General features: G+C 34.3%; 2 protein-coding genes across 4 annotated transcripts; both read left to right on the top strand.

The window, feature by feature from the left end:
- The first annotated feature begins 1,109 nt into the window (after positions 1 to 1,109).
- LOC113760484 (AT-rich interactive domain-containing protein 1) lies at positions 1,110 to 5,788 on the top strand. Of its 2 annotated transcripts, XM_027303077.1 has the most exons (3): positions 1,110 to 1,253; positions 1,872 to 2,988; positions 4,711 to 5,788. In XM_027303077.1, the coding sequence occupies exons 2-3, from the start codon at positions 1,891 to 1,893 to the stop codon at positions 5,539 to 5,541; spliced, it is 1,929 nt and encodes a 642-aa protein (XP_027158878.1). In that variant the 5' UTR covers positions 1,110 to 1,253; positions 1,872 to 1,890; the 3' UTR covers positions 5,542 to 5,788. The 2 variants fall into 2 exon arrangements, with proteins under 2 accessions (XP_027158878.1, XP_027158877.1); XM_027303076.1 differs by lacking the exon at positions 1,110 to 1,253 and having other exon boundaries at positions 1,537 to 2,988.
- Positions 5,789 to 13,313: 7,525 nt separating this feature from the next.
- LOC113762732 (ubiquitin-conjugating enzyme E2-23 kDa) lies at positions 13,314 to 17,334 on the top strand. Of its 2 annotated transcripts, XM_027306302.1 has the most exons (7): positions 13,314 to 13,472; positions 13,654 to 13,751; positions 13,888 to 13,967; positions 14,627 to 14,741; positions 14,849 to 14,901; positions 15,044 to 15,172; positions 17,021 to 17,334. In XM_027306302.1, exons 2-7 carry the CDS (start codon positions 13,708 to 13,710, stop codon positions 17,149 to 17,151), a joined length of 552 nt encoding a protein of 183 aa, XP_027162103.1. In that variant the 5' UTR covers positions 13,314 to 13,472; positions 13,654 to 13,707; the 3' UTR covers positions 17,152 to 17,334. The 2 variants fall into 2 exon arrangements, with proteins under 2 accessions (XP_027162103.1, XP_027162102.1); XM_027306301.1 differs by lacking the exon at positions 13,314 to 13,472 and having other exon boundaries at positions 13,479 to 13,751.
- The last annotated feature ends 103 nt before the right edge of the window (positions 17,335 to 17,437 follow it).

Here is a 17,437-nt window from a genome sequence, read left to right as displayed (position 1 = left end):
AAGCAATTCACTGAAATATACGAAGGGGCTTCAACTTTACACTATTGAAAAGTTTGATAATTTAATCAGTTGTATAGTTTATATAGTCACTATTAATAAAATCACTTATCGTTTCTGGAGAAAAAAAAAGGTCCAAATCAAATCAATTGACTGAAATATACGAAGGGGCTTCAACTTCACACAGTTGAAAAGTTTGACAATTTAATCAACTTATAACCTCATTTTGAAAAGGTGGAGCATGTACTTGTTGGTGAAAATCTATATACACCATTAATTTGGATTCAAGACATTAACATTTTTCTCTTGCTGTTCATATGAAATCACAATGAAAGATTCACCGTAAGACCTTACTCTCTTTTTCATCTTTTACCAATACCTCACTATGTTCTTTTGATCTTAAAAAAAAAAGAACAAAAAAACTTATGCTTACCAAAAAATTATTTTTTAAAAAAAAACTTGTTTCTTTCATTAAAAAATTTTGTCTTTAGTACTACTTATAAAATTGTCATAGTTGCACTAACTCGGGAAAAAGACCCATTAATCCATCAAGGACAAAGCCAATTGACCAGCCATAAGAATTTGTTTGCCCAAAATCCTTTCTACTCAACCCATCACCAACTCAGTACCTTAGTCTAACAAACCATAGTAAGCCAATCCAAAAGTTTCACCTATAAATAAGTGTTTTCTCCATTCTTTTGACAATCCTTTTTTGAAGTCTTCTTTCACAATCCTTAGAAAACACAAATCGTAGACCCCTTAGTATATTTTGTCTCCCTTCCGTTACAAATCTAGATCTATCTCTTCCCATCCCAAATTCCACCTCCCAAATATCCCAACTCTCAATTTAACATCCCCATCCTTTTCTTTTTGCTTTTCTCTTCTTTCTTTTAACCCCCACAAAAACCCTAAAATTAATTTTAGGGTTTTTTTTTTTGGGGTTGAAACACCCTAAAATTAGGTTTGGACTACCGATACAAATCTCCTAGAATATTAGGCATCAAAAGAGAGAAAACAAAAGTCCATTCTTTAGAGTCACTCTTCAAGTCTTTACCCGTCCGAGAGAAATCGACAATAACAACTCTCTCAATTCTCTCTTCTTATTTCTCAAGTCTCGAGAGCGGAAAAAAGTCGTTCTTTTAGGCTTTAGGGTCCCCTTCTCCAAATATTTGGTCTTAACACCCTCTCCACAGGAAAACAAAACAAAAACAAATCGAAATCAACATCCCAAATCCCATCCTCTCAAATTTACACTGGTACGTTTCTCTTCTTTTCCCCTCTTTTTTTTCCCTTTCCCTAGTAGCCCTCAGAATAATTATCTGTATTCTTTTTTTTATTTGCAATTATTTTTGGGTTTTCTACGGAATTCTTTTTTTTATTTGCAATTATTTTTGGGTTTTCTACGGAAGGGCCTGGTTCTGTTCAAACCTTAGGAAGGAAAATTTAAAAAAAAAAAAAGAAAAACCCAAGCTTTGATTTCCTTTCCCTGACCCCCCGACCCCGTCTCCCCCTCTTCCCTCTTTCTCTCTCTTGGGCATTTTCTAGAGAGAGAGAGAGCGGCACTCGAATTCTTGGGGTCCGAAAAAAATTTATTTTTCCCCCAGATAATCTGATGTATCAAAACTTCCCGCCAAAGAAACCCATTTCTCCTTACAAACCCACTTGATTGATTCCGTCGCTTAAGCTCCAAAACCCTTCTTTGGATTTGTCCCGCCCATTTCTTCACACACTTGCGCACACTCATTTCACACACACACTGCACAATCATACACCATGTGAAGTACTATTATTGTCATCATTTTTTTTTTTTGGTTTGTTTGTTTTGTTTTGGCATAGGCTTCGCTTTGTGGATGAATGTAATGAGTTGTTTTTAGGGCTTGAATTCACAAATTAATGGCAGGGTGGTTGAAGAGAGTTGATGGGTCAGGTCTAGAAAGCTTCAAATTTAACCGGAAAGTTGAAGAAGCGAAGCAGCCTTCCTGGTTGGATCATAACAGCCCTGTTTCTAAAGGGTCTGTCAGTGCTAGTGCAACTGCTGCAAAACGAGAAGAAGAGAAAGGTTCCAGTGGTAATCTTAAGTCTTCATTCGATGAATTTTTGCCTGTTTTTCTCAAAAAATCTTTTGGGATTCTGTGTTTTAGACCATTGCCTCCAATGCTGGGTAATGGGCAATCTGTAGATTTGTTTAAAGTTTACTTAAATGTTAGAGATAGAGGTGGACTTGAGAAGGTTTCAAAAACTGGGCAATGGGGTTCGGTGGCTCTGGAATGTGGAGTTGATTCAAGTTCAGCTTCGGCTTTGAAGTTGGTTTATGTGAAGTATTTGGATACATTAGATAAATCTTTGCAGAGAGTAGTTAGAGGTGAGAGTTCAGAAAGAGGAGCGAACGAGAGTGGTTTGGATATTTTAAAAGAGTTGCTCATGGATTTGGAGTCTGATTTGAAGGGGTTTTTATCAGGGATTGTAGATAACAAGAAGAAAGATGGAGAAGTTATGAGTGTGGAGTTGAAGAAAAAGGAGTTCGATTTTGAAAGTGGTGGAAAATTTGCTAGACTTGATGAAGTTGGAGGCCTCGTCAAATTAAATGGAGATGCTGAGGATGGAGACAAAACTAGTGCTGCTGATGATGGAGGCGAGTGTGGTTTTGTGAGTTTTGATGTAGAGGAAAAACCTGATGGTGTTGATAATCTTTTTGAGGTTGGCATTAGGGAAGAAAGAAGGATAGAGGATGGTGATACACAATTGGATTCGAGTAGTAGGAAGGAAGATCTTGTTAGGAGAAAGAGGAGGCGGGAGAGCTACTTGAGCATGCTGAAATGGATTAACAGGGTTGCGAGGGATCCCTGTGATCCGGCAATTGGGTTCTTACCAGATAAGTCCAAGTGGAAGTATTACGCAAATGACTTGGTCTGGAAACAGGCTCTGTTGGTTCGAGAGGCAATGATGTCAAAAAGGAACTCCGAGTCAAGTGATCAACATTCAATTTTGCAGGTATACACTGACAGTTTTGTATCCTTTGTGTATACAAGTATCAAGATGAACATAAAAGGTGAAAGTCTGAATGAAATTTGTTTTGAATTTTTCTTCATTGTCAGTCAGCTTATGCTGCATAGATATTATACATGGTTCTTCATTTTGGCTCTCTTTTTTGTTGATGTAAGTCTGGGGTTAACATGATTAATAAGCTGTTCATTAAATAGGGCCGCAGGTATTTTCTTTGATCAAAGCAAAAATCAGAGGCATCAGCCTTTAATGGCCTATCTTATAACACATCTTCAACGTAAAAATATCAAGACTGGCTTTGGAGTAATTCCCCTGCAACACTAACTTCTGTCGTATTATGGAGCTTTATACATGGACCATACAGTAATTGTTGGAGTAAGTTATTGCCAAAAGATCCATGAAACTCCACTTAACTAGGAAAGAATTTTATCTAACTGTTCTTAGGAATGTGGATATACTAAATTGTTTCAGGTTATTTTTTTCCTAATACAACTCTCCCACTACGTTTGTTGGCCATTCTCATCACTAATAATTAGGTTGTATTAGATTACAGAATTCACTTATTTGTCTCGTGAAATAAATATGCTTCTTGTCAATTACTGAATCTTACCAAACATGTAATATCTGTTTTTGGAAGGAGTCCTGGGAATCATGAGACTTCTAATTCTGGTGCAACTCAGCCCACCTAATCCAATCACGCATGCGCCCAAAATAAATATCATATTAACAACGTAGGTCAACAAGAATCTAGCAGTGTAACTTAACTTAGCAAAGTACACTCCTGAATATTTCGTGATGGCTAATTCCTATTTCTCTGTTATAGCTTGACTTATAGGCTAATTCCTTTCTTGAGTTACATCTTTTCACATGCTGTTTGCAGTAGCTTCTATCTTTCTCTCTTTCTCTTACCATAATATATAGATTGCTGCATTTTGATGTGGGTTTCTACTGAGCAAGCATGAATCATGTTTACTGCACTTGTGTATGAATTGGGTTGCTGCCAGGCAGGTATGACGATCAGATATTACTTGAGAGTGTTGTGGGTTTTAGGTGAAAAATCTAATTGAGGATTTGCAGTTTAATTCCACTATTTATCCTCATCTAGAACTGGAAGGACAAAATTGTCAAATGAGTTACTTCTTAATCAGCATATATATTTTCACCTCAAACATTTTTGGCATTTCTCGTGCCTTCTGTTTTGCTAAGTGATTACAATGGCATTCACACTAGGGAAAAGCAACAGTGAAGTGCAGTAAACATCACCTGCCTCAGCCTTCAGTTTTCCTTATACCATTATTCATGATTACTCAGTTCACCTGCTTGTTTTCTTATACGAGGAAAAGTTTGAGTTCAGTTGGACTCTTTTTGACTCTTCTGTGTTCAGTAATCTGTACTCGTTTGAAGGAATATGTATTTGCATTGTTATAGACTTCACAAAAGGAAGGACACTAATCTGCTGTGGATAATGGCAGAAACATACCATTTTAATTTTGCCTAAGGTTTTCTTTATACATCCATTTTACGATCTCAAGATGTGACCAATTGTCCTTTTCTTGCCACTAATATGATCGAGCTCTGTTACATTTTATAGCTGAAATGAATTTTTCAACTTAATTGAATTCTTCCTTTTATAGTCATGTCCTGTTGTCGTCTTTTGTGCATATGCGATTAAAATTGTTGAGCAGCAGATGATGATTTTTGTGTTTGCAGAAGAAACAAAAGATGCATCCAGTCTTGTATGATGATCAAGTTGGTTCTGAGAGACAGAGATTCAGCCAGAGGCTACTTTCTGCAAAAGATCCTTCAAAAAAGTCAAGGGCCCGGAATTTCTCAGAGTCGTGTTCTTCTGGTACTCAAAGTGATGAGGAGTTCAATGACACACAGTCTGATTCCTCTTCAGATTCAGAAGCTGATTTTGTGGGGAGTCGTCGTCATCGGAAAAAGCGTATTCCTTTGGGGCCACAATTTCAAGCAGATGTTCCAGAATGGACTGGGAAGGCTTGTGAAAGCGATTCTAAGTGGCTAGGTACCCAATATTGGCCACTTGTAAGAGTAGAACAAAATAGAAACTTAATTGAAAGGGAACGCATTGGAAAGGGAAGACTAGATTCATGTGGTTGCCAAATTCCTGGTTCCTTGGAATGTGTTAGGTTCCACGTCTCTGAAAAGAGGACGAGGGTGAAACTTGAGTTGGGGCCTGCATTTTATCGATGGAAATTCGACAATATGGGTGAAGATGTTGCACTTTCTTGGACAAAGGAAGAAGAGAAGAAGTTCCATAATATAGTGAAGTCAAACCCTTTGTCTCTTGGCAAGTGTTTCTGGCATGAAATTGTTAAAGCTTTTCCAAACAGAAGTAGGGAATCACTGGTAAGCTACTACTTCAATGTCTGCCTTCTCCATCGCAGAGGTTACCAGAACAGAGTAACACCAACTGACATCAACAGTGATGATGATGAATCAGAGTCCAGCTACGGTAGTGCCAAACCTCCTGGCTCAATCTTTTGTTCGCCGAAGAAGCCACATCTGAATATAGGATGATAGCATGGGGAAGGATAAATTGGCAAATCTGCGTCAACGGTTCTGTTCAAAGTGTAAATTGCGGAAGACTTTTTTGTTGCTTTTGTTCGGCAATTTAGAATATACCATAGATGGTTGTGCAGATTGCATTTTGCTGGTAAAGTTTCGTTTTTACTTCTCAAGACATAACATAGCTAGAACTACCTTTAATGACTGTGGAAAAGCACAGTGAAAAGTTTACTTCAATTTAATGCAAATTTTACTCTAATGTACCTGCTGTATGATTTCTCAAGATATACTTCTAATTCTTGTAGGGCTGGCAACGGGGCAGGGTTGAGGCCGAGAACCCCTCTCCCGCCTGCTGTCCACTAATTCCCCTTGGACCCCCCGCCCCCCACTTCTCCCACCTCTCAGTAGTTGTGTCGTTTGATGAAAATAGTAGTGATAGCAAGGATTTAAGTGTTGATTTATTTGCTGTTTTTCTCGCGGAGTTAATAAAAAGTTATCATTTAATTTTTTTATAGTCAAATTTTAACAAATAATTAAGTACTAAAATATCAACATATTATCAAGTTATTGTTCATTATAATTTCACAATTGAGATCCATAAAAATAGTCAAACACGAGTTATTTTAATACAATATAACATCATGAAATAAATATAGGTAAAGTAGTCAAGTTTTTACTTTTGACACAAATATAATTATTAAGTCATTATTGTATTTTTTTTGAGAAAAAAAGTGTTATTGTATTAAGTGTAATTAGAAATTTAGTATAAATGTATTAGTTAATTAGTATAACTATTAATGATTTCTATTAGTAGACATATATAATTATTAGTATAATTGATAATATCAATTATATTACATACACTAAAATTTATTATGTAATACATATAACTAATAATATCATTATTATAAGTTTGTAACTAATTAAATTAAATATTATATATAATTATATACATACATTTATTTATTTTTTTATTTATTATTTTTTTGACAGATGACAAGGTGGGGGAATCCCCTGCCCCTGCCTCGTTTCTAAATGGGCAATGTTTCGAACCGGCTATGGCACCAATTCAGTTCTATGTCATTGTTGACTTTGTCAGAAAATCGGTCAAAAATCGATCGAACCGTGAAAACCGCCGAACCGGATTGAATCGGTGGTTTCTGATTTTCAACTTTCCTTTTTTTTATTTAAATTTTGCAAAATGCAGCTATCAAGATTCAAACTCAAGAACTTTGTAATAGAAGACCAATGTATTAACCGTTGCACCATCACATCTTATTAGTTTTTTTTTTATAACTCATTTATGTAAAACAAACACTCATATTTCTTTTTTCCATTTTTCTTACAAAATCTCATCCTCTCATGGCTCTTTCTTTTTAATCTTCAACTCTCTCTCTATCCTCTTTTCTTTTGTCACTCCCTTTTTAATCAAACCTCTTTATTTTTAATTTATTGATGTTTTCTTCCATCTTTTAATTTTGTTTTTGTCCATTAAATTGGAAAAAGTTAAAAAAGAATTATTTTTCTTTAACCCAAATTATTTAATGCCACAACCACTCACTTTTATCTCATTTTTAGTTTCTTATCAAGTTTACATTTCTATTTTCGATTCTCTTGACTTCCTTCGAACTCCAAACTTTCTTTTTTAAAATGCAATCTCTAAATTCCAAAACGTAAATTAAAATTTAAGTTCACAATATCTAAATTCTCATAGACGTGAATTTTGTATAATTTCAAAATATTGTGATATTTTTGGGTTGGATTTAGATATAAGTGAAATTGGGATGAAATTTATTTGTTTTAACTTATAATTTAAAATTTTTATTTTTAAAAATCCAAATTATTAAAAAATAGTAAACTTTTCATCATATAAAGTATTAAATTAGTCCATTCCATGTCTTATTTTGTGCATATATATATTTATATAAATTATTTTTTAAAAAATTCATTGAACCGGAATTGACCCGGTCCGACCGGTTGAACCTCGACCCTTTCACTTTACCGGTTCAATTAACGGTCCGGTTTTTACAACATTGTAAACGGGAGAAAAAATTCCCCCGCCCCGATTGCAATGCCTAAATTATTGCTGATCACGAGAGCAGTGATTTCTTGTCCTCACAAGTTCTTGTTTCTTGGAAAAATAAAAATGAAAAAGAGAGGGAGAGGGGAGAAATTTTCTGTGAACCCAAAATTTGACTGAACTGCCCAACCTAAAAAGGTCCTAAACCAATGCGATTGTGGCGCGTATCAAATTGCCTTGTCGAGGATGGAACTGGGCTGAAATTGGGCGATCTAATCAAACTTTTGGACAGCCCAAATTTGACTTTCCAGTGGATCACTTGAACTTCTTAAGAAAAGAAACCCAAATTATGGGCTTCAAACGGGGAAAAAGGCCTTCAAAGGAAAAAAATTTAAAAAAAAAATTGCAAACAAGAAATAACAACATATGCAGCATGTAGTTGCTCAATCTGTGAGCTTTAAAATAGAGCAGTGGGTTTGATCTTAACTCAGAACAGTACCATTTGAAATTGTCATTCTACTTTTGATTGTAAAGAAAATAATATCCTATAGCCAGGTTAGTTTTTAACAAATCTATGGGGGGAAAAAAATCCCTTGTACTCTATATATAGCAAGATGAGATCCTATATCTGTGTTTATTTCCAGATGAACAGGGAAAACCTATGTACCCTATAGTATATACTGCATTTCAAGTGTTTTCTAGGGTTGAACATTTTCCAATTTGATTTGAAAAAGATGCTGTACAAGAAAACAAAATAAGAAACTGAAAAGCACCTTAGAGAAAATCTGAATTTGAGTTTCTTTCTTTTTTTACGTTGGATATACTTAAATTTGTGTATCAGATTGTGTAGTGTTGGGAACAAGAGTGCAGGTGAAAAATGAAGGAAGGGATGGTGAGGTCAAGAGAGTAAAAATTCTAGTATCATTGTCTTAGGCCCGTTTGGGTTGTGGTGGTTCTGATAAAAAAACACTTTTGGATATTAAAAATACTTTAAAGATGTTTGGTGAATATCATCGCATAAAATTAGGAGTGAAACTTTTCGTATTAAAAGTACTTTTAGCAAAAGTTCAAATTTAGTACTATCAAAATAGTTTTTATGTTTTAAAAAGTAAAACATTAAATTTAATGATTTCATCTTATATTATGAACTAAATAAAAGATAAATATATTTAAAAAATTTTAAATTTTACACTATTCAATACAATAAGTGTTTATTAAACTATATATTCAAACAATACATTTAAAAGCCCTTAAATACTTAATAAGTGTTTTTATTAAAAACTCTATTGGTGAAATGTTTTTCAATAAATTACCACAACCCCAACCATACCCTTAATTTCCTGAGGGCCATGGAGTTTAAAAGTGGTTTGAGCGTCGTACTAGTTTCCCAAAATTAATTATTTTTTTCATCGCATAAAAAATATTATAAATTAGCTTTGAATATCAACAACAGTTTTTTTTTTTTTTGTTGAGAAAATTCAAGTTAAGAAAAATAGGTATATGAGCAACACTGTTCAGGGAAAACATTAAATCCCGTCATGGTTTGGTATAATAACAAATACAATTCAGTCTCCCGATCTCAATGAGATAATGGAGCTCACAAATTTTATCTTTTGTACATTCTGGTTCCATTTGATCGTTTCATTCGTGAGTTCCACAATGGCCAAAAAATTCAGCTAAGGTCGATTTCATTTGTAGAAGAATCTACAATACCCCTTTTGTGCAATACAGTGGAATGTAGCATGGTAGGTTTTTATTATACTAGTGCTCAATGCACATCCAATGCGTGTGAAATCAAAAAATACATAATATTTATGGTCAGATATTTTAAATAATTTTTTTTTTTTACTGAACCAAACTTTAATCTTTTAAAAAATTTTCATAGAATAATTTTATATTGATAATTATAATATTTAGGGTTAATTATGTTCAAAGCAAATACTTAAATAGTTAAAAATAAAAATAGATAAATAATTAAATAAAATGATAATCAATGTTAACACCAAATCCATTTCTCACGCTTAACAATTTGTTGATTACACGGCACTCCAAATTGTGCGGTTCACTTAATTGTGCGGTTCATGTTTTTCAAAAAAATTGTGACACATGTAACTTTGGCTTAAGTTCAAGAAAAGTCCGATTGCTTACTCAGTCTCTATGACAGTATTTAATGAATAATGACTATATTGGTGACGGAATCTCAAAAAAAAAAAAAAAAAAAAGGGAATGGTTGAAATGATTAAAAGTAAGAATAAAAGTACTCTGATTCCTTTCTGCCCATTCTGCCTATAATATGATCAAGATTAGTCTGACATTATGCCTAACTTATTATGTGAACACACACTTATATTTATATTATACTCTGCATATAAACACTTTCTCTAATTTTTTTTTTTTGTGTTAAAAAAATTAATACTTGAAGCGTCTCTTGACTTTACCCAGAAGTCAGCAATTGCCTTTTGGTAAACTGGTGGATTCACCTTAGATCCGGGTGTGTGTGTTTCTTATGGTTGAAAAAGTCTCTTGACTTGTGCCATTCGCTATTCACTAGCCAAACCATCATATTTCTATATAGTATATACTCTACAAATCTTTTAAAATTAATTAGTAACTCGTCGCAGTAGAATTGAGAGGGCTTTCTCTATGTCACTCTAGCCATAACCATCATATTTCTATTAATTAGTATATATCTCTACTTTAATTTTATATTAAATCTTTTAAATTTATACTAATTAGTAACTCGTCGCAGTAGAATTGAGAGGGCTTTCTCTCCCCATTGGGTAGATTAACTGCGATTCACTTTGTCATTCTTAAATAGAATGGCAGCTGCCAAATTTGAAGTTTGAGTCATGTCGACAGGAATAATGCAATGACTCTCGAACTTCTTTTTTCTTTTTTTTTTTTTGTCGCCTATCGTCACTATTTATATCTACTCTTACTTTAACTTATATTAAAGGAATGATCCTCTTACTTTAATCTATATTAAAGGGATAATTCGACATGATTTATTTTAACTCATACGAAGGGGTGATCCTCTTACTTTAACTTATATTAAGAGGGTGATCTAGGGGTGCAAACGAGTCGAGTTGAGTCGACCTTTGATCTAATCAAACCGAGCCTCCAGTTAATTTTATGAAGTTCGAACTCGAGCTCAAAATGTCAAGCTCGACCTCGAGTTTAAAAAATTAAAAAATAATAATTATTTCATTTTTAAAAAATAAAAAATAAATTTTTTTATTTTTAAAAATGAATAAAATAATAATTTTTAAGAAATAATAAAATATTAGAAATATATATGTAATTTTACTATTAAAATAAAAAATAAAAAAAAAATATAATCGTGCTTGCAAACCGCTCGTAAGCCAACGAGTTTAATGTTTTTGAACTCGAACTCGAATTCGAACTCGACTTGATTAGCTCGAACTCGATATTGACCGAGCTCGAGTCGAGCTCGTATTCGAGCTGCATGTGAGCCGATTCGTGAACAGTCCTAAAATGATGCAACGGAATCACGGAAATCGATGAAAACTAAGTTACCGTGAATCATATAGATTTAAGAGAAGTCACTTTAAATAACAACTTTTGATGAGATAGGTGGTGGCCAACTAATTCGCTTGGGTCTTTTCTCCACCCCTCTATCTCCCTTTCCCTTTGTTTTTTCCGCCTAATAAGTTGTCTAATTAGCTGGATTCACCTTGGACGGCACACGCTGATTCAGGAAACAGAATTGTACAGCAGACAACCTTTTCAACCCTCTGTTTTGGCGCTTTTCCACTATCCATCAGAAGACCCCATGACGGTTTAAGCTACTTTGGCAGCTTATCAAGTGAAGTAGAATCCCAAAAGAAAAAAATGAATCTTGAATGATCACATGATCAAGCCTCAAATTTAGGTTCAGGAGCAGTGGGAAGAAAGAATTGACGTCTATGTTGAGTGTAGTGCCAAAAATCTGGCAGGATAAATATTCTGTCTTATTGGGCTCATTTTGAGAGTGGAAAAATCTGTACTTAGAATCAAGCAGCCAAAACAAAAGTCAGTTCATGCTCATATGCATATCTAAAGATTTGCTGTTCAAACAACAGAATCCGCAAATGCTTTGCACAATTGATTCAGTCATCCCACACTACTGTTTGATTTCCGTAAGATCAGGCTTGAAATTTGTACATATAAGATCAACTGCTTGCTTGGTTAGTGTACTTGGAAGTGAATCCCATTATTGAGTTTGCTTTTTACTTGCATTGAAGCCAGAAGAATTGTTCTAACAAGTTGGTTGGAATTAGGCTGGATTGGAGTAATTGCTGAACAGCTTTCTTGATGCACGAGGAATGTGACCATTGGAGGATATGCACAGAAAAGAGTTGGGAAGTCATGTTGTCAACTTTCTTGGTTGCTTGCCATTTTTCAAACAACATATTTTTCAATCATATTTTTACCTCACATATATCAAATCGTTATAGTAATTTTTCTACAAATAATCCAGAAAAATGCAATCCAAACAAGGCAAAGTTTGTTTGGATTGTAAGTTATTTGAGATATTTTACTGTAGCACTTTTTGTGATGTGATGTATGTGAGATAAAAAGGTAATTGAGAAGATAAAAAGGTGTATTGAAAATTGTAATGATGATGTAAACAAATATATTTGAGAAAATAATCAGTTGACCAATATAATCACAAGCAGTCATGTGTTTATTAAATTAGTAATTGTTTTGATAGCCATTTTTTGTGCCGGAAAATTGCGTCGTTTTCCGTGTTCACGTTTCCCTATTACCTTTTTCCTCACATACATCAGATCGCTACAGTATTTTTTCTACAAAAAATCCTAGAAAATGCAATCCAAACACAAATTTTGCTAAAAAAGAAACAAAATAATGGTTCACTTTAAACAATAATAATAACTCACATCTGACTCATGCCACCTGAGTTACTAATTAACCAATAAAATAAAATAAAAATTAATTTTGTTAAGCTATATGCGAAAATCTAGTGTTAGAATCTTTTTAACTTGGTTTCAATTTTGTAGTTCAACAAAAAAAAAATCTTGTACCGGTAAATTAGGTACTTATGTACTGGTACATTAGTTATTAGTCTTTAATTTTGTAAATTAAACTTAGTTATTATTTTTCAATTTATCATATCTATAATGATAGTAATTTTAGAATTTGATCCAGACAGCTCCGTAAATACCTTAACCAGATAATACTCCCTCCGTCCCACTTTGATAGTCCTGTTTTTCTTTTTCGTCTGTCCCAAATTGTAGTCCATTTTCCAATTGAAGAATGTAGTTATATTTTAATTTTCCTAAAATATCCTTATTCAGTGTAAGTTGTTGTTACTATAAACCTACCCCATTTAATGAGAGTTGATTCTTTTTTTACTATCAATTCAAGTTCCCATAAAGTTGTACTTTAATTAATGTGAGGGTATTTTAGGAAAATAACTACTTAAATTGATTGTTCCAACATAATTAATTACTTTTTCTTAAATTGTGTGAAAAAAAATCAGGATTATCAAAGTGGGACGGAGGAGTATAACATATCAAGAAAACAAACCATTTACAAGTAACTTCTTCAAAAATGAAAAAAAAAAAAGAAGAAGAAGAAAGGAAAAGAGTAGTAGTATTTATTAGTGATTCTGGAAAGGAACAAGACACCATGTCGACACAGTGATCTTATCAGGTGTAGGAAGGATTTATTCTATTTTTTGGGAAATAAAATCTAATACGACTGTTGAGTAGTATTATTTAAAGGTTTGCGTGGCAACGTAATAATGGCAAGAAGAAGAGGAAGAAAGGTGTCACTACCTCAAAGGATTACAGCATACAAGAGGAAAGGAATCTTGAAAATGGAAGGCTCATTATGCTTTGATCAAAATTAAAATTTCTATTCCAAAATTTAATCTTTCTAATTAAAGTATATCACAGGGGTTAGTATCATAATCCATGAATATTCTATTACTACTATTCCCTCTCTCTGATAAGTTCTGATCCTACTCTTTTTCTTTCTTTCTTGTGTCGGCTCTTCTTTTGCTTATCTGAGTTGTTGAAGACTTGAAGTAACTTATTTCTTCCCTTTTTTGCGTCACCTTTTCTCCTCCTCCCCACCAGAAGAAAATCATCAAAAAGAGATTAAAAGCGGTGCCAAGAATCAAGACGAAAATCATGTCTTCCCCAAGCAAACGCAGGGAGATGGACTTGATGAAACTGTTAAATCCCTGATCAATCCTTTTAAATTTTTTGGATTTCTTTTTCTTAGATTGGATTGACTTTTCGATTTATGGGCTTTTTTCTGTTTTTGAATTTTTTGGGTTTTTTTTTTTTGTTGAATGTTCATTTGTACAGGATGATGAGTGATTACAAGGTGGATATCATCAATGATGGCATGCAAGAATTCTATGTCCATTTCCATGGACCTAATGACAGTTAATACTTCATCCCTTTTCTATAATGACAGTTATATCAATTTCTGGATCTTTTCTTTCTTTGTCTTGGCTGATAGTGCTTTTCTAGATTGAGCTCTTGTTCAAAATTTTTATGTATCTGCCAATAAATCTCGTTCAGCCAACGAGAACCATCTGTTAATATTATTTACTGTAAAAACGAAAGAAAGAAAATTTATGGCTCTGCTTCAGTCAATGCAAAATTGATGCAAATAGTTGATATCTGATTAGTGAAAAGGTTATTCTTGCAGTTGCAGCACATGCTGAAATTTTATTTATTTCCTTTATTTTCTGTCTCGTGGTTATTTACCCCTCCATTTCTGGTTCGAGATTTAGGGAAAGTGCATACTAGAATTGTTGGTTGTGTCTTGTTTGTTAACTAAAATGTGTCGTTCTTTAGCAATTCTAGAAGGATGGAAACTCTTTTAGCTGTTACAGACACTGTCAAAAGAGCTTCCTTTTTCTACCCAGTGGACATTTGCATTAGACCTGAAAAAATTGTTCATGTGATTAAAGTTACTGATGAAGATACTGGAACCAGCATAATTCTCTGTTCTGAACAAGACTTTGTTTAGTTTCTTTTTTTTTCCTTTTTCTCTTGCTTTCACCATTTTTTAAGACCATTCAATGAAATGTGCCAGGTCCTTATCATGGTGGGGCGTGGAAAATCAGAGTGGAGCTTCCAGATTCTTACCCTTACAAATCTCCATCCATAGGATTTATTAATAAGATCTACCACCCAAATGTTGATGAGATGTATGTATTTAGTTACAAAAATCTATTACTGTCTGCTTGATGATATCCCAGCGTTACTGTCATCTGAAAAAATGAAGTCTTTGATGATGTTGAATATATACTTTCAGGTCTGGCTCAGTTTGTTTAGATGTAATTAATCAGACATGGAGCCCGATGTTTGGTAATAATATTGAGTTCTTAGATTTCTTTTGGACTACGTACTCTCTCAGTTTGCTGATCTCAACATATGAATCAATCTATCCCTTTCTTGTTTTTTGAATGACCAAGTAGTATATTTGATGTTGGAAACATGTTCTTTGTAGATCTGGTAAATGTATTCGAAGTATTTCTCCCACAGCTTCTTCTATATCCGAACCCATCAGACCCTTTGAATGGGGAGGCAGCTGCTTTGATGATGCGTGATCAAACTGCTTACGAACAAAGAGTTAAAGGTACCTTTTGATTTGGAATGTAAGAAATCCTGAATATGCTTTCCTTTCCTAATTTGTTACTCTGTGTGTTTGACATATATACAAGTAGGATATTTTCTCATAGTTCTTGAATATGTCAAAATACATAAGATGAGTCAAGCCTTAAATATAATTGATGCGGGTCTTATACATTATTCTTGTAATTTTCTCAAATTATTTGAGTATCATGAGACTTAAAATAGATTGTTGATGTGATCTTGGCCATGAAAATTTCGATGCTCTTTAAACGTTTTTGTTTGGAATTTCTCCTGCTTTGAATTAGCTAGATACAACACATCTATGGGAATTCATGTGAAAGTTTGTTTCCGTGATGTTTATCAGTTCAATTTCACATACTAAGCTTGAATCATGATTACATTGCATTAGCTTGTGCTAGGTTTTCAAGCAGTGCAGATAGGTAATGAGATCCAAGTAGGATTCGGCTTTCAACAGTATTCCCATGTAACATTCTGCTTTTGCAATGTTGGTTCAGTTCTCTTGAAATCTGAAAGTGGGCTTGCCTTTATCTTTAGTCTGTTATACTATTTTGAAGGAAGCATCAAGGATCTAGGAGACAGCACACACCCAAAATCTGAGAGTTGAAAGAAAATACATGAAACTTCCACATGAACCATGAGCATGTGCCACCTAAGCCTGCCTGAAAATGGGAATCTTTTATTGTGGTTTATGTTTCTCAGAAAAATCAATAACCTTATTTTGGATTTTTTTTAGATGCTGTTTAATATTTGATCTGAGCAGATAAGCAAATGCACTCCTATTGATTAAATTGATATAAGTTTTCCTGCTGCATGATTATGCTCATTTTCATGGACTAATTGAGTGCTTTTCCTATTCACTAGTATGCTGCGCGCTACAATTAGCAGCCCCTTTAGCTTAAGGGGATAACTTGTCAACAATATCATATTTCAGATTTATGGAGATACTAAGTGGATTCTAATTCAGTCTACTTCACCTTTCAGTCCTCATGATTACATATGGAAGTTTCTTGTAGTCACTAAGATGGTTCTGACTCTTTTGTAGTCATTGTATGGCAAGGGAATCCTATGAAAGATCTTTAACTTTTTCTGTTCAGGCAGGATTGTTTCACACTGTCCTCGGGAAAACATACAAGATTGAAGAATGATGTTATCTGTTCTGACCTGGCATGAGTATGCTCACTAGAAAACACATGTAGGTTTAGGGCTGAGTGGGTAGAAGGAAAAGATAAATGCGAGTAAAGGTATAGTATGTTAATTATGCTGTGACCTTTAATGGTAGGTTAAAAACACGCAGCTGCAGATTTGTCTATCGTGGAATCTCTGCCACTGTCGGCTATGTTTCATTTCTCTTTGATAGCTGTTAGAATTGAGTTAATCAGTCTGTCGACCAGTTCCTGGCTTGAGGTCAGAAAGAGAGGAAACAAATGAAAAGGCGGTCATGACTACATTTTAACCCAACAGTTAATTGTCTGTTAACAATCCATGGATATACTGCTGTTTTATGTTTTCCCATGAAGTACCTTTAGCCTTGTCAGCCAATAGAGCAAGACAATACTGGGCCTTAAGCTCACACGGGATATTGATTCAAAGGGCTCTTAAAATTTCAGACTTTGTATCTGTTTCGTCTAGCTATCACAGGTTCGGATGATTAATTTGCCTCAACCCCCTTTGCCAGCTTTACTGGTTCCACTCTGTAGTAGTCTGGCAGCACTTGAAAAGTTTTTTACCCGATTGAACAGTTTATCTTTTTATGAGTTGAACATACTTTCTCTCTTGTTGCCTGCATGGTCATGCAAAAATAGTTCGATTCACCCATGCATTGATCATGCAGAATATTGTCAGAAATATGCCAAGCCAGAAGATGTGGGAGCAGTTCCCGAGGAGAAATCAAGTGATGAGGAGCTAAGCGAAGATGAATACGACTCTAGTGATGACGCGGTGGCAGGCCCAGTGGATCCTTAGCCCCTCCTAGTGCTAGTGGTTACTTGTACCTCTACATGATTCTCTGGTTCCTGCATAATTGAACCTGAACCTATTCATTGGGAAGGGATGCAAAAGAAGAAATCCCAGCCCTTAACATTAATTCTCTCGTGTAAATATATCCGGTGCTAATACATTGCTTTTCTATTTCTGTTTATATGTTTACTCTTGGTGGTGCATTAAATTTGGCAATGTGGTTGAAATTTAGGCTAAGCAAGTAATTTCTGCATTTTCGGTGAAATCCCATTTAGGCTAAGCAGGTAAGTCC

This window comes from Coffea eugenioides, chromosome 2 (genome assembly GCF_003713205.1).
Source record: "Coffea eugenioides isolate CCC68of chromosome 2, Ceug_1.0, whole genome shotgun sequence".
Classification (NCBI taxonomy): Eukaryota; Viridiplantae; Streptophyta; class Magnoliopsida; order Gentianales; family Rubiaceae; genus Coffea; species Coffea eugenioides.
Note: the sequence above shows the minus strand (reverse complement) of the source record. Positions and strands in the feature narration are given on the sequence as shown.

Bases quoted from the DNA above. Each gene is read 5' to 3' on its own strand.
- LOC113760484 (XM_027303077.1), top strand. From the start codon at position 1,891: ATGGCAGGGTGGTTGAAGAGAGTTGATGGGTCAGGTCTAGAAAGCTTC. The intron at 2,989-4,710 runs GTATACACTGAC...TTGTGTTTGCAG, and splicing joins ATCAACATTCAATTTTGCAG to AAGAAACAAAAGATGCATCC.
- LOC113762732 (XM_027306302.1), top strand. From the start codon at position 13,708: ATGTCTTCCCCAAGCAAACGCAGGGAGATGGACTTGATGAAACT. The intron at 13,752-13,887 runs GTTAAATCCCTG...TCATTTGTACAG, and splicing joins GAGATGGACTTGATGAAACT to GATGATGAGTGATTACAAGG. The intron at 13,968-14,626 runs GTTAATACTTCA...GAAATGTGCCAG, and splicing joins TTTCCATGGACCTAATGACA to GTCCTTATCATGGTGGGGCG.